The sequence below is a fragment of the Triticum urartu genome, chromosome 1A (genome assembly GCF_056163025.1).
Source record: "Triticum urartu cultivar PI428250 chromosome 1A, HENAU_Tu73, whole genome shotgun sequence".
Classification (NCBI taxonomy): Eukaryota; Viridiplantae; Streptophyta; class Magnoliopsida; order Poales; family Poaceae; genus Triticum; species Triticum urartu.
The window spans coordinates 156,009,202-156,026,179 of record NC_141873.1 but is presented as its reverse complement, the minus strand read 5'-3'; the positions used below and the strand labels follow the sequence as shown (position 1 = coordinate 156,026,179).

The 16,978-nt window shown below is 51.8% G+C and overlaps 2 protein-coding genes across 2 annotated transcripts; both read left to right on the top strand.

Annotated features, from left to right (window-relative positions):
- The first annotated feature begins 6,484 nt into the window (after positions 1 to 6,484).
- Positions 6,485 to 6,835, top strand: LOC147990438 (ethylene-responsive transcription factor ERF071-like). Its single transcript, XM_087538222.1, has one exon. The coding sequence runs from the start codon at positions 6,485 to 6,487 to the stop codon at positions 6,833 to 6,835; it is 351 nt and encodes a 116-aa protein (XP_087394348.1).
- Positions 6,836 to 9,339: 2,504 nt separating this feature from the next.
- On the top strand, positions 9,340 to 10,131 carry LOC147990437 (uncharacterized). Its single transcript, XM_087538221.1, has 2 exons — positions 9,340 to 9,538; positions 9,716 to 10,131. Exons 1-2 carry the CDS (start codon positions 9,340 to 9,342, stop codon positions 10,129 to 10,131), a joined length of 615 nt encoding a protein of 204 aa, XP_087394347.1.
- Positions 10,132 to 16,978: the final 6,847 nt, after the last annotated feature.

Genomic DNA, 16,978 nt, shown 5'->3' with positions numbered 1-16,978 from the left:
TGGTCACAACGGATTGGACAAGCGCGGGGGGAGGAGAGTCATGCATGCAGATTTTTCCACACAGGGTGGAGTGGTGGGACCGCCGGAGGGAGAAGGAGAGTCTGGCAGGCATATTATTTCCACACGTGGAGACGAACGGGCTTCCTGCAGGTATGGGGAATGGTGCATAATAAGTCTCATCTTGCATGCCGGTCTAGGTATAGTCTCAAGTCATTAAAAACATACATGCCTCACACATGTTCATACTATTTCAAGGTGCACTAAATTATTTCATGCGATGATTAAGACTGGCCATAATGGTGGTATCTTAGCTGGTATCATGCACACGGGAATAGCAAACATGCGGACGTGGCAAAGAATTAAAGAAGAGAGGGGGTTAGAGTAACTAGTGTTCATGCATGCATTGGTAAACACATTTTTTTGTGAAGAACGATAGCATAAGTTGAGTACTTTTGCAGACTACAAAAACTATTCCACCGCCTCTATCTTGCTAAGAGTAGGTGAAATTTTTGAATCGAGCCCTTTAAACTAGAAGGGAGGTAGTAGTACTCTAATAGCTCTTGTTGTGATGACAAGATAGGACATGGCATGCACCTGGACGGAGGAACTAGTAGTATTCATTGTGCATTTAAGTTTTGTCTGAAGTCAATGTACCTCTACTTTGACCAAACTTATAGAAAAATGTATCAACATTCACAATGTCAAATCAATATTTTTATACTCATTATAAAACGTAGTTCTTATACTCATTATAATTAGTATTGTAGATATTGATATTTTTAGTATAAATTTGGTCAAACACTTTGCAAATGGTTGACGGAAGTAAAAAAGGACTAGAGGGAGTATCATGCATGCAGAGTAGGCAAAAAAATTGCTCATTTATAGACGGTCGAAGTCTCAAAGTGCGCGACCGCGCGAGGGAGGCGAAGGTCGTGGGAGGCGCGACGGTTGATGGAATTCAGTGAAGTTACCCACGCGCCGGCATGGCGTGCGAACAGGCAGAAGCTATACCGTCAGGCCTACAATATGTGTCTAGTAGACATGACATCTAGTGGGTCCCACATAGTTCTCGAGAACTCTTTGGGGGCTTGCAGCCGTTTATCCATCGGGCAAGCCAGCAACCCCACGCCGTTCACAGTACCTTACAACAGTTCGCTCCCAATCGTCCCATCCTTTCACATTACACCAGTTCAACTTCTCCTAACCCTCCTCCAAAATCCATGGCCTCCCAAATTGCCATGGTCGCCGCTGAGTACCAGGTTAGAGCCATCACCGGCAATGAGTTCATCATCATCTACACACGTGGATCCGCGATGGTGAAAGCATGCCTTGCTTGCTTCCTATGCATGTTCAAGAGTTCAACGGATGAGTGGGTCGCTGGGCTAGATGTTGAGTACACCACAGTCCTGCAAAGAGAGAAGATTCTAAAGGAGGCAGAGAAGAAGAAGCCCGCCTTGATCCCGGTTTGCGTACATAACGTGTGCTTGGTCTACCACATATGCCATGCTGACGTTGAGTGCCAGGATTTTAAGAACTACCTCAAGGACGAAAGAGTGAAATTCGTTACTGTAGACTTTAGGAACGACAAAGATGTCCTGGGTCGGATAGGCCTCGTTGTAGGCCAGCCCTTCGATCTCCAAAAGGCAAGCATGGTGTCCTCCTCTTAGCCTTCAATGCTGACCCTGGCAGCATCCATGATTGACCCTTCGTATGCTAAACCGAAGAAACCTCACCATGAGTTTCATCATGCATGGGAGTCAAAGACATTAGATGAAGATCATATCCTGTACGCAGAAATGGATGCCTACCTTTGTTTAAATATCTACAAGGGTTGGATGAAGAAGCCGAGCCCAGTGTCTGGTTCAAGCAAAGAAGCATCGACGAAGAGGAAGAGGAAGAGGGACGAGGACGAAGTCGAGGACTCCGAGTAGGTGGCAGTGCCGTTGCTCATGCTGGTTCTACTGCAGTGTCAAGCAGACTAGTTGCTTAGTTTATTTTCAAGGGTGTGTTGTGCTGAGGCCCCAGCAGAACTATGTTTATGTTCTTTCTCGTTATTTGAACTCTTTAGTACATACAGTAGTACTAGTACTATGTCTCCCTCTGTTCCTATATGTAGTGCGTATAAGTTTTTTAGAAAAATTCCGATTTATAGTGCGCATTGGAAGCCATCCTGTACTTTGGACCCAAATAGCCTTGCATAGCACTGCACATGCAGCCTCCTTGCTTGTCGCTTCTGCCGAACTGCAATAGCACATGGCCTGGGTGGGGGTATTCTGCGTCCAAGCTGCAACCTCCAGCTCACGTGTTGGTATGTGTGCCTATAACTATCCGCACTAGATATTGGAATGGAGGGAGTACTACTGTTCTTCTTGCAGTTGGTACTACTGCTCGTATCTTCGTGTTCCTACTATACTTAATACGTTCGTACTAGTAGTATAATTTGGGTCAGTCGATTTGTGAAAGAAGTTCGACGGAGCGGAGGAAGAAGACGATAGAGAAGCTACCCCAGTATCTATATTAGGGTGGCAGGGTGCCCATGATCTATCTTATGAGTGTTGGGTGTGGAATGCAATTTGCCGAAAAAATGGATCGTGCCTGGCATTAAATGGATGGCGGGGGTGGGGGGAGCATGGCGGTGGCAGGCGGTTCAGGGGAGGGCGCGGCGGCAGCGGCAGATGGTTAGGCGTGTGGCGGGCTGAGAAGATGAACCATGCATCAATTTCGAAGGTTGAAGAAGCCCTTCTAGCCATCCATGTTGCATCAAACGGATCACAAGAGTCGACTGACCCAAATTGCTCCTTCATATTGCAGGATCCACGTGGCATTCAAGGTCTCGAAGGTAGATTCCGCGTCCGCACCCGGTTTGCGGGCTCGACACACGCGCGACCGGCTTTCGCTGCGACAGCCACCATGTGAGCCTCCTCCGCACGGGCGGAGACAACAATGACACGCTAGTTCCTCCTCGCCGGCATGCTGGAGCACGCGCTCGTCCTCCTCTTCATACGCTGCGAGCATAGAGGTGACTCCACCAGCTGCTCGCGTGCTTGGCAGCGCGGCGGCATCGCGAGGAGGGACTGCAGACGACATGAGCGGGCGAGCCTTCGGCTTCATGGCACAGGGATGGCGGCGACACGGCGGTGATGGGCGAGAAATTGTTGGCTGGAGCAGGCGGGCGACGGCATGCGCAACGGCGGCGGCGACATATTGATGAGTGCGCGTATGGGAGCTTAGTTTAGTTTTATATAGGGTTGGTCAAAGTTAAAAGAAAACCGTATTAGTACACGTAAACATTAGACTTAGGCAGCGCTTTTATTAGTTACCACAGCCACGATACGGAATCATGTGCAAGCGCGTGAACCGCGGCCGCGCGGTCGATCAAACGGTGTGTAACCATGTCGCGCTCGAAGGACATCCACCGAACCTTATTATGTGTGTGAAAACAATCCCCGAATATTACTCAACTTTTTTTCCTGGAAAAGTTCTTGACGCTACAATATTTCCATATATTTGAGTTTAGCTCCAGTTCGTGTTTATTTGGATTTGGACATTTTAGATGCGCCCTAGTTTTTTTAATACTGATTTTGTGTGTGTGACTTAGAGAGAACGTGTGTATGTGTCCATATGTGTCTTGTGGCGGAAGGGCAATCTGGAGACGGTGTGCATGTGATAGATACATAGAGAGGTGTGAATGTGCAAATGATCATGCATGAGTGAGACATAGACAGATGCCGATACGTTGTGTATACATGAGAGAACGGTCTTATATTTTACTTGTGTGTGTGTGTGTGAGAGAGAGGAGCATCCGTAACACAACAACCATCTCTCTCGATTCATCTGTCCCTCACACGATCGCATGTAACACATGCATCAACGCGCACATTTTGACACCCTCACCCGGCCCCTGTCCACCTCAAGGCCCGCACATCGCTCTCTATCTCGCATGCACAATCTCTTCGTGAATACCCTGTTTAGGATGTATCTTTCCGTCACATACACACACATTGCTCTCCTTAGGTTTGTTTTCTCTCAATATCTGACACACACACACACAGTACACAGCACACACACACCCTCCCCCGAGCACACAATTCATCCCCATCCAAGGTTATATGGCGACCACTCTCGCTTGTGCTTCTCTGCACCCTAGCATGCACAACACCTCAATCTTCAAAGAGGGCATCGAGGAGATCGAAGACGGCGACCACATTGCGCTAGAGAATGTGGGGCCATTTGGAAGCAGGATGATGTGACGATGGCTGACTGACTCCTCCCCCCACCCTCTCTCTCTCGCACAAAATTACCAATCCCTCTCTCCCCCGCACAAATTTATCAATCCCTCAACCCACGAGATCCTTCCCCTCTCGTCCATGTTTTTCCATCTCTCTCGTCAAACTCGTTTTCTCTTCTCCTTCCACGTGTACAGAATCCGGATGCACATGCATCTCACGTATATTACATGTCTCCATCTTTCTCACAGACCTAACTTCTTCCTCTCTCTTTCTCTCTCTATCTCTTTCTCTCTGTTTCGTTAGGTTTGTCTCCTACTCTCTCGTCCACATACATACAATCTTTCCCACCCAATCTGCTCCATCTTTGCAATCTCTCTCTGCACGTTTCATTCACACATCGGGATATGTTCAAAATGTTTCTTTTATAATGGCTGATGTAGAGTTATTGTTGGTTTTGTTGCATCCTACAAAGTAATAACTATGAAATGCATTTTGATTGTCATTTGCCTGGGATTATGTGAGTTTGAGCATGTTGTGAAGTACTATAGACCTCGTATACATCTTGGAATTCGACAATGATTGTAACTATTGAATTGTATAGACCATTACATTCGAAGTCAGTAGCCTAATATATTTATTTCACAATTTCAACAAATGATTCATTCACTACATACTAAGAAAACAAATGTGTACACCCTCCGTTTTTATTTAAGTCCACGTATTAGCATCGGTCAAAGTCAAGTTTTGTAAACTCTTAGAAGGTTTATAACAAAAAATATTAACATATACAATAACAAATAAATACCATTAGATTCATTACTGAATGTACTTTCACATCATACATATCTGTTATGGTAAATGTTTATATTTTTCTATAAACTTGGTCAAACTTTAGGAAGTTTGACTTTGGTCAAACCTAATATGCAGAGTTTACTAGTACTACTCGCTAGTTGCTTAGACGAATCACCCAACACGCCACACGGGGAGTTTAGTGTCACAAAATTTTGAGGTCGGCGGGAAAATCTCCCACGACCCTGATTCGAGCAGTGGGAAGTTACCATCATAGCCTTCGGAACAGGCCTACGGATGAAGGTTGGTAGGGGGCTGTTTTTGTAACTTCAAGTTCACCCGACCCAGCCAACCCCACCCCGGCACCCAGAGTAGTACACCTGAATACTCCCCATTTTCTATCCCCACCGCAAAATAGACATCTCCACGGCACCGCAGCCTTCGTGCTCCTCCCCTTCTACATCGGCGCACTCGTCCACCGCAGCACTTCTGCCTCATCGACGACCTCGTACGCCGCACTGGAGCCGGTCCATCGTCTTCGTCGTACACGGAGCCTCTTCCCCGGCACCGTCTTCCACGGTCTCGGATCTGCTTCCCGGAAGCCGACACCAAGCGCAGAAGCACCACCGTCGTGGACAATGAACTGACTCCCATTGCCGACCATGACTCACAGAGGCCGCCACAACCATCGTTCTCCTCCTCGATTGGTAATGTGTGTATTGAATCACTTAGCAGTACATGTGCAGTTCCAATTTTGTTCATACCTACCCTTCAAATTTCCTGGGTGCTATTGTTCCCATAAAAGTAATTGGTTATAGCCTCCATTATCCAGCAGAATATCAGCTTGTAATTGTGCGTCGCTCCTGTATCACGTTCTGCTTGGGTAGGTTTTTCATCTGCAACCAGTAGTGTGGCAAATGATGGAAAGTTTTTTAGAACTAGCAAGATGCCCATGCATTGCACGCATCAAGATGCATTTGTATGAGTAGTTTATCTTGTGGGAGAAAAGGATGAACGAGGGAAGGCCTTATTTGCAAATCTGGAGAGGGGTGTGGGTATCTTTTTGCAAAATTGCCATTGCTTCCCTCCTATCTGTCAGATATAAACTGGACGACCTATATTGCAGGATGGCAGGCACACCATCATCACCAACTTTGTTTTTTATAAGAGTAGAGAAAAGAAAAAAGTAGAGAGTAGAGAAGTAGAGATAAATATTAAATATAAAATAAATATAACAGTAGAGAAGAAAGTAGAGATAGCAGAGACATCGGGAAAGGATTGCACGCACACGGGAAAAAGCGGCCGGGCGTGCACTAGTTTTGGCGTGCGGCGTCCGGCGCGCTTTATAAAATCCAAAGCCCTCCCACCGCTCTGTGCCTTGCCACCGCTCTCTCCCCGCTCTGTGCCTCGCCACCACTCTCTCCCCGCTCTTTCTCGCCTCGTCGCCGCCGCGCCACCATGCCACCATGCCACCTCATCGCTGGGAAACTTGGGGATACCGCGGCGTCCGCGCGCGCCCCTCTGGCGGCTTCTCCGCTGAGATCCGGTTCCGCGGGATGCGCCTCGGCCTCAGCAATTTCGACACCGCCAACGAGGCCGCCCGCGCATACGACGTGGCAGCGTGGCGCCTATGGTGGCCTGATAGAACACTGAACTTCCCCAACGTGCCGATGCGGGAGCGGGCACAGGAGCTCGTGCCTCTGCCGTGGCTTATCATCGACGAGGATCGTCGCGACAACCAGAGGCGGGAGCACCATCTCGGCATCGCCGAGATGGACGAGGAAGCCATGGTGCTATGGCGCCAACGCTTACCATAGGACATCATAAACGAGCATGAGTTCTACGTGCAAAGGAGGGCGGAGAGGGAAGGAGCAGCGTCGGAGGAGGAACAAGAGAAGAGAAGGACCACCGGTGAAGAGGTCGCCAAGCTTCTGGCGGCCGGCTTCATCATGGAAGTGTTTCACCCAGAGTGGCTGGCCAACCCAGTCCTCGTTTTGAAGAAGAACAAGACATGGCGCATGTGTATCAACTACACCAGCCTGAACAAGGCCTGCCCCAAGGACCCATTCGCCCTCCCGCGGATCGACCAAGTCATCAACTCCACTGCCGGGTGTGAGCCCCTGTCCTTCCTGGATACTTACTCCGGCTATCATCATATCAAGTTGGACCCGGCCGACGCCCTGAAGACGTCCTTCATCACGCCCTTTGGGCGTATTGCTACATCACCATGTCGTTCGGCTTGAAGAATGACGAGGCCACATTCCAGCGCTGCATGCAGAAGTGCCTGCTGCCGCAACTCGGCCGCAATATCCACGTCTGCGTGGACGACATCGTGGTGAATACCAAGCAGCACCTCGCGCTCCTTGATGATCTAAAGGAGACCTTCGCCAACCTGCGCGAGTACAAGGTCAAGCTCAACACAGAAAAATGCGTTTTCAACGTCCCGGCCGGAAAGCTACTCGGCTTCCTCGTCTCGGAGTGCGGCATTGAGGCGAACCCGGAGAAAATCAAGGCCATCGAGTGCATGCGCAAGCCGGCCCGGCTGCGTGATGTCCAGAAGTTCACCGGCTGCTGGGCCTCGATCAACCGGTTTCTTAGCCAGCTGGGCGAGAGGGCCTTGCCCCTTGATCAGCTAATGAAGTAGACGACTCCGTTCGAATGGCATGACCAAGCGGATGAAGCTTTCCGGGATCTCAAGCGCGTGCTCTCCACCGCACCAGTCCTGGCCGCACTGGCCGAGAAGGGGCCGCTGTTGCTCTATATCGCCGCAACTCCGCAGTCGGCCAGCAAGGTGATGGTGGTCGTGCAACCAGAGAAGGACAAGGTCCAAGCCGTCCAGCGTCCCGTCTACTACCTGAGCGAGGTGCTCTCCATCTCGAAGCAGAATTACCCGCACTACCAGAAAATGTGTTACCGCATGTACTTCGCCGCCAAGAAGCTGAAGCGGTACTTCCAAGAGAATGTCATCACCGTGGTTAGCACGGCCCCTCTCAGCGAAATCATCGGGTGCCGGGATGCCTCTAGCCGGGTCGCCAAGTGGGCGCTCGAGCTAGCTGGCCATACAATTCTCTACGAGCCCCGCACCACGGTCAAGTCCCAAGCTTTGGCCGACTTCCTCATCGACTGGACTGAAACCCAGTACCTGCCACCGCCACCGTACTCGATACATTGGCGCATGTACTTCGACGACTCGAAGATGCGACTCGGCTTGGGGGTTGGCATTGTGTTGTCCTGCCCCAAGGGCGACCGACTCAAGTATGCACTACAGATCCACTTCACCGTCTCCAACAACGTGCCGAGTACGAAGCCCTTGTGCATAGCCTTCGGCTCGCCAAGGAACTCGACATCCGGCGTATCCTGTGCTACGGTGACTCGGACCTAGTGGTGTAGCAGTGCTTAGGCGAATGGGACGCGCACGACTCCAACATGGCAAGCTACCGCTTCCTCGTCCAGAAGCTGTCCGGATTCTTCGAGGGCTGTGAGTTCCTCCACAGGAGGAGAACGAGGTGGCCGACACGCTCGCCAAGATCGCCTCGTCTAGGCAGTCCATTTCGTCTGGCGTCTCCCTCGAGCACCTGCACAAGGCATCCGTCAAGCCGTCTCCGGACTCCGAGTCCATCCACGTGCCATCTGATCCACTCGCGCCTCAACCCGGCCCGGGGACTGCTCCATTCGACCCGGCCGCGCCTCACCGGGGCCGAGGACTGCTCCATCCGACCCGGCCGCGCCTCAACCCGGCCCGGAGAATGCCGAACCCGGCCCAGGGGTTGCAGAACCCGGCTCGGAGGCCGCCGACCTAGAACCCAAAATAGTGGCCGTCTACACCGTGGTGACGGCACCATCCTGGGCCCTGCCCATCTCGAAGTTCCTGGAGAACAGGGTCCTCCCCATGGACGAGACCGAAGCTCAGCAAGTGCAGTGCCAAGCGTCTGCCTACAACATCATCAACAACGTGCTCGTCAAGCGCAGCTCCACTGGCGTATTCCAACACTGCATCGAGCAGGACAAGGGCATCGAGATCCTCCTCGACATACACCAGGGCAAGTGCGGGCACCACGCCGCCTCACGATTGCTGGTGGCCAAGGCTTTGCGCCATGGATTCTACTAGCCCACGGCCCTCGAAGATGCAGAGTCACACATCCTCAAGTGCGAGGGGTGACAGCGCTTCAGTAAGCGCAGCCACCAGCCGACGTTGGCACTCCAGACCATCCCGATTGCCTGGCCCTTCGCAGTCTGGGGACTCGACATGGTGGGGCCCTTCAAGACCGCTCGAGGCGGCATGACGCATTTGCTGGTGGCGGTGGACAAGTTCACCAAATGGATGGAAGCAAGGCCAATCAAGAAGTCGGACGGCCCGACGACCATTCGATTCATCAAGGACATCGCGGTACGCTACGGCATGCCTAACAGCATCATCACGGACAACGGCACCAACTTCGCCAAGGGCGCGCTCGCGCAGTACTACTCCGTCTCCAACATCCGCCTCGACCTGGCTGCCGTTGCACATCCGCAGTCCAACGGCTAGGTCTAGCGGGCCAACGGCCTCATCCTATCCAACATCAAGCCGCGACTTGTCGAGCCGCTCGTCCGTTCCCCCGGGAGCTGGCTCGACGAGTTGCCGGCCGTCCTCTGGAGTCTCTACACCATGCCAAACTGGTAGACCGGGTTCACCCCGTTCTTCCTCATTTACGGAGCAGAAGCCGTCATCCCAACCGACATCGAGTTCGACTCGCCGCACGTCATGTTTTACACGGAAGCCGAAGCCAAGGAAGCCCACGAAGACGGCGTCGACCTACTCGAAGAAGCATGTCTCCTAGCGCTCAGTCGCTCAGCCATCTACCAGCAAAGCCTGATGCAATACCGCAGCAAGAAGATCAAGCCCCTCGCTTTCCGGGATGGAGACCTCGTCCTCCGGCTCGTCCAGCAGCAGACTGGCCAACACAAGCTGTCCTCCCCATGGGAGGGCCCCTTCATCATCAGCAAGGCCTTGTGCGATCGCAACGCGTACTACCTCATGAGCGCCCGCAAGTCAAAGAAGCGCAAGAGGGACACCGCCCGCAAAGAAACAACCCGTCCATGGAATGCGGAGCTCCTCCGCCCTTTTTACAGTTAGCCGTATGCAAGTATGTATCACTACCTTTTGTAATCATTTGAAAACTATGGGATCCCAAAATGACGCTCGGGGGCTGCCCTTTTCATGACCAAGCTATTGTGTCCCCTACATTTGTGCATTATTTTCATCGTTAAGCCAACCGGGCCACCGAGTCGTCTCGCTCGACACGGGGGCTCGGGGGCTGGTCGGCTTGGCCACCCGCCACTTCCCTTAGCGGCTCCTGACGCATTGGATCGCCGTGGCCTCTCACTTCTCCCTAAGTCGCAGAACCGGCTTCGGCTGTTGGCTGGCAAGCACATGAGACTAGAGCCCCAACGTGCCTCGAGCACTAAGTCAAGAACCGTCGGGTCGTCCAACCCAGCCCCGCCACTTTAAAATTGTCGCACGACCAGCTGCTCGCCAACCCGGCCCCGCCGGATTGCTACCAGCTGACCCAGTGGGTGTTTCGCTCGTGCTCAACGTTCCAAAATGCTAAATATCGCATGCTCCTCCCAAAGGCCGAACCCCTTGTCACGGGCCGGAGCCTCGGCCGTCAGACTCGCGGGGGGGGGGGGGGACCCAAAGGGGGAAAAGTTGTGAGAAAAGGGCTCCAAAGACGAAAAGCAAGAGCGCAGGCATCCATGAAGCTTCCGCATACCGCAGGGTCACTCGACCCGGCCTCGCCGCCCTAAGCTGCCAAGTGACCGACTGCCCGCCAACCCGGCCCAATGGATGTTTTCACTCGCGCTCAATGTTACGAAAGCCTAAGTACTACACACTCTTCTCAAAAGCCAAACCCCTTGTCACGGACCGGAGCCTCGGCCGTCAGACTCGCTGGGGAGAAGCCCAAGAGGGGAAAATGCAGGAAAACGGCTCGAAAAAAACAAAAAGCAAAGGCATAAACATTCACAAAGCTCATACATCATAAATGCATAAACAGGCCCAACGCCAAGGGTTCATTACACCTGGTTAAACCCCAGTGGGTGGGTGGACCTGCTACCTAACAGAATTTTTTACTAAGTGAAAAAATAAGGCATCCCCGCCACCGGATCGCGCAGCCCCCGGGTCCGCCGAGGTGCCGGTATCCTCCTCCCCGGCGTCCGCGTCGCGGTAGACACACGTCTCTTTAGAGCTGTCCTCCGTGTCGTCCAGAAGAAGGCCGTAGTCATCACCAGGAACGACTACGCTATAACACCCCGGTGTAATGATGCTACAGTAACCCCTGGGGTTAAGTTAATAATTTTGCTAAATAAGTGTTTGATCATCATTGTCTCCTCTCTCTTTCAAATTACAGTTGATTTCAATTTCAAATTCTAAGTGAAATTCAAAATTGCTCAAACATGAAAACTAAAATGTTCATCATGTGCCAAATAATCCATAAAAATATTGGTGGTGAACCGTTGCAAAGTGTTGAAGTGGCCTAAACTATTTAAAACTGTGGTTTAAAAAATTAATTAAATGCTTTTTAATTTATAAAAATTCTAACTATTTTATTCAAGTGCTAAAACCTAATGTGGTAGTGGCCTAAATTTATTAAGCTAAATTAATTACAAGTCTTATATTTTATTAAACTATTTTGTTTTGAAAATAAATAAGAAAACAGAAAAGTCTTAAAAGAAAAAAAGAGCACAGGCCACTGTGAACTGGGCAAGTGCACAGTGCCTAGCCCGAGTCAATTGGCCCACCTTGGCCGGCCCACTCCCCCTCACCCGGTCGCTTCCTGTTACTTCGACTGGGCAGGACAGAGCGCGCCCGTCGCCGTCCAACCACCTCGCTGGCGACGCCTGATGAGGGGATAAGGCTCCGGACGCCTCAGTCATCTCCCCCGCTCTCCACTGTCACCCGCTCCGCCTCTCCCTCTCCCACCAGATCCCTCCTTGCACTCCCCCTTGTTCCCCACCTCAACCGAGCGCCACCATCGTGATGGCGGTGCCGTAGCCGCGGCCACCACCCACACCACCCCGCGCCTCGCCAGCACATCCACAAGACGCGCCGTCGACCTCTACCTCGACTACGCCTCGCCATCGAGCTCAAGGAGCACCGCAGGCCGCAGATCGAGCCGTCGCCTTCCGCCTTGGTCGCCGGCGATCTTCCTCCTCTCCGACGCTCCTGCTGCTCCTAACCTTCCAAGGGCCACCGTGCGTGCCACTAGGTGAGCTCCTCCGTCCCCTGCTCCCCTCCTATTAGCCTCATACGCGCCGTAGCTAGCTACTGCGCGCCCGAGCTTTGTTCGCCGCCGACGAGCTCGTGGCCGTGGCCATGGCCCTTGCCATGCTCGCCTAAGGCCTCCGTTGTGCTCCTGGTGCTTCCAGGAACGCAACACGCGCGCACACGCATCCTACCGTGCCCCTTAGCACCTACCTCGATGCGTGCCTGAACGCGTCGCCGCCTCCGCTCGCCGCCGTCGTGCTTCTGGTGACCAAATGGTCATGGGCTCGCGACCGTTGGCCTCGCCACATCGCGTACGCCTTGCCCAGCCTCTCAGCTCGTTCACAAACGCACCGCATCGCCTTCGCCGTAGCACACCCGAACGTGTCGCCGCCGGCGACGCCGCAGCTCCCGGCACCGGCCGCACCAGCCGCTCCAGCCACCACCATTCGACGCGCGGTCGAGTGGCCGTTCGAACGCGACCAGCTGCGGTCGATTTGGAGCCGCGTAGCGTGATCCCCGTCCGTGCCCGAACTGCCGTCCGCCTCGCTCGTCACCGGCGATGTTCCGGCCATCCCCGAGTCCAACTGGTAGCGCCATCACGCGCGCGACGTCAAGCCGCGTCGAACACGCCTAGCCATGGGTTCGGAGACCCACCGTAGCGCGAATATGAGGCTCATCGTCGTTCGTCCGCCAAGAAAAGCCTCGCCGGAGTTGTTCCGGCGCCAGCACCAACGTGGCGCCCATGTGGCTGCGTCTGGGTCACTGGCAACTCGGTCTCGCGGGCCCTGTTGACCAATTGACCGAGTCAACTGTGCTGACTGTGCACGGTTGACCCTGACAAGTCGGCCCCCCTTTTGTTAATTTGTCTAAATAAGTTTTTATAAAATAAATTAATTAGTTAGACTAAATAGTCCTCACATGTGGGGCCCATTCCCCAATTAACTCCAATTTAGATTAATTTAGATTCTCTTAACCCACTATGAATGACAGGTGGGTCCCATTGGTCAGGTTTGACTGTTGACCTCACTCTGACCTCATGCTGATGTCATAATGAATTTCTGTTTAATAAAAATAATTCCACAAAATGGTTTAATCTTTGAAAATTCATAGATAATAAACCGTAACTCAGATGAAAAAGTTTTAAACATCAAAGTGTCACATCCCTAGTTCTGGTATGACCTAGGCTAGCTAGTCATGTGTGCATCACGTTTAAATTTCATTTAAATTTGAAATGGGGATTTGTAAAACCCTCAGAGATCATTTCTGGAAATGACCCAGATAAAAATTGCTCCAAAAGGGTCCAAGAAAATGTTCATGTCTCTCTCTGAAAATATTGGGCAGAGGTAAAATTTCAATCCAATATTTTTAGGAGCTCATAAATATTTATTTTGGCCATTTGGAATTAATCCAGTAATTATTTGTGTTGGATAAATATTTTTATATATATATAATATTGTCCAGTAATTCTGAATTTTGGTGAGGGGCTTTGGAATAATCCTTTAGGGCCCTGCAAAAATTTTCAGAAGAAAATAACTTGATTTAGTATTTTTATTAAATCAAAACAAAGGTTAGAAAATAGAAAAGAAATCAAAATGGAGAAAGCTCACCTGGCCTTACCTGCCTGGCAGCCCAGCTGGCGGCCCAGCTCCTCTAGCCGGCCCAGCCGACTGGCGACGCCAGTCGTCGCCTACCTCCTGCCAGGAGGACGGTGCGCGTGTGCCCGACGCGCGCGAGCACGCGCCGGCCACCTCATGCTTCCCCGCTCGCTGCTAGAGGCCCCCGACGACGCCACGCACTTCCCCCGGACCTCTCGCACTCTCTCTCGCTCTCCCTCCTCCCCTGGATCTCTCCCTTTCCTAGCATCCGAGCGAGCTCGTCGCCGCCGATCGCTGCTGCCGCGGCCACCGTCTCCGCCTCGTCCCTCTGACGTGTCTACGAGCTCTGCGACGTCGTCCTCGTCTTCTCCACCGACCCAGGCAAGCCGGGACACACCGTAGCATCCTCATCGCGCTCGTCTTTGGCCTCGGCCGCCGTGGATCGCCGCCGTCGAATTCGCGGCAACCAACGCTTCCCCGAGCCCGCTTCGACGCCCTCTGCGACCGCTGTGAGCTCCATCGTCGTTTGCCCCTCTTCCCCTTGCTTCTCGATCACCGCAGCCGCCGTTTCGACCGAAGCCATAGCACCTCGCCGCCGGCCAAGGCGCCACCATGGCCAGGGGCCAAGCCAGCCGCAACCGAGCACGTCATCGTCCCCCTGGTGCCACGAGGGTGCCGCAGAGCCCCTCGGGTGGCCTCCCCGTGCCCCACAGCCGCTTCCGCTTGAAGCCCGTGCTCCGGCCGCCGCCCCGAGCTCCGCTCCGGCGAGCTCCGGCCGTCCCCGCCTCTCCCACTTGCTCCAGATGACGCGGACGAGCGCTGGCTCCTCGCCAGTGGTCTCCGCCGTCCAAATGGTCGCCGGAGGGCGAAATCCGAGGCCCTCCGCCGCGTCTGGCTCGCCGGCGTCAAGCCGCCGGTGGCTTTGACCCCGCTGATCGTTGACTGGGTGGGCCCAGTTTGACCTCCCCCTTGTGTCACTGACGGGTGGGCCACCCCCCTGACATTTAGTTAGTATTAGATTAACACTAATTAACCTAGGTTAGTTACCTAGTTAGTCACTGACCAGTGGGCCCGGCGCCCACTAATCCTAATTAGGCTAAATAAACCCCCTGTTAACTAATTGAGTCACTGACGTGTGGATCCCACACGTCAGGTTTGAATCGGACAGCTCCTTTGACCTGCTGACGCAATGCTGCCGTCATGCTGACGCAATATATCATTTTCTGGTATTAAAATAAATCAGGAAATTCCAGAAAATGATATAAACTTCAAAAATTCATAGAAATTCAACCGTAGCTCAGATTGAAATAATTTATATATGAAAAATTATCAGAAAAATTCAATCTATCCATCTGTACCATTTTCATGCATGACAAACCATCTATACATGCTGTATATATGAAAACACACTTATGGCATATCTAAGAGCTTATGTTAAAGGTGCATTTGAATCTTTAGTTCAAATGGACTTTAACCAAATGAATGCTAGTTGCATTAGCTCAAACAACATCACATACTCATGCCATGTTCATGCATCATAATGTTGCATATGCTTGTGTTTGATTTCCGACACCGTTCCTTCTCGATAGGTCCTGCTCCGGAAAGTGTTCGAGAGTACCTATCAGTGGAGCAGTGCCCCTCCTGTTGATCTACCAGGCAAGCAAACCCCCTTGTTCATTCCGATACAATCCTACTCTCTCACTCCTGCTCTCATTATTGCATTAGGACAACAACGATTCAACTGCTACTTTATGCTGCGGTAGTTGAACCCATTCCTCTGCATGACCTGTCATTGCCACAGTAAATAGTTAAAACCCACTAGCATGTGTAGGAGTTGATTGAGCCATGTTGTGTTCTTGCCATGCCATGCCTGCTATTGCTTAGATTTGTGTTAAGCGTGTGAACACGATTTGGTAAAGGTAGTGGTGAGAGGCCATGTAGGAGTACATGGTGGGTTGTCTCACTGGAACCGTCCTTAAGAACTGAGTTCTGTGTAAGTTGTCCAATGACTAATTACTACCACACATTGGGCTCCGGGCGCTCCAAGCTCTCTCGATTTATTAGCCAACCTGATCTCTGTCCAGGAGTTGCAAATAGTTTCTGGTGTTTGTAGGTAGTGTTAGTGGTCTACCAAGTGGCACCCGGCCAGGTGGGCTTGGGACAGACTAGGCACAAGTGGCACGGTGTACCAAGCGTAGATCCATCCGGCGAGGTGGGCTTGGGAACCCTACACACATCGTTTGGGGCCGTAAGCAACACCCCGGCCGGATCTCCTTGCGGATGGAACCCGAATAGGCGATAAACCTGGACTAGAGTCCTGTGTGGTTAGTCAGGTCGTGGCCGACAACCTCGCCAGGCTTCCGCTTGAAGGTTGCTGAGGTACATGCCGTGTACATGGTGATAAGTGGTGAGAGCGTGTGTGAAGAAGTACACCCCTGCAGGGTTATCATGATCTATTCGAATAGCCGTGTCCTCGGTTACGGACTTCTTGGATGCTTACGTGGTACATAGATAACTTGAAGTGGATACTCTAAAATGCTCAAGACAAGTGTGAGTGCTATGGATGGCCTTCTCGTAGGAAGACGGGAATGAATCCATAGTAGTGTATTGACGTGGTGATTAGTGGACTCGTGTGCGCCACCTCAAAAGAGTTACCAGCAGTCGTAGTACAGGATAGCCACTGAGTCAAAGCTGGCTTGCTGCAACTAAACTCCACATTACCTTCTTGATACAAGTGCATGTATGATAGGATCTGATGTAAGTCTTGCTGAGTAACTTTGTACTCATGTTGCTTTATTTATGTTTTTGCAGCGGAGTCTTCGGTCTTACTAGTTTACGTGGACTTCGACAAGTAGCTTGTACCTCAGCTACGATCTTGATCGGATGTTGTAGATAGTCGGGCTCCTCAGCCTTTTTCATTTGTAGTTGTCTGTACTCGGACATGTAATGCTTCCGCTTGTTGCTTGTATGCTCCGAATGATGGGTCATGTGACCCTTGCTTGTACTTAATGCTATGTGGCTCTTTTGGGCCTTTATCTATATGAGTTTGGGTTATGTTGTGATGCCATGTTGTGATGCCATGTTGTACAACACATACTTGCATGTTATGCGTACGTGTAATG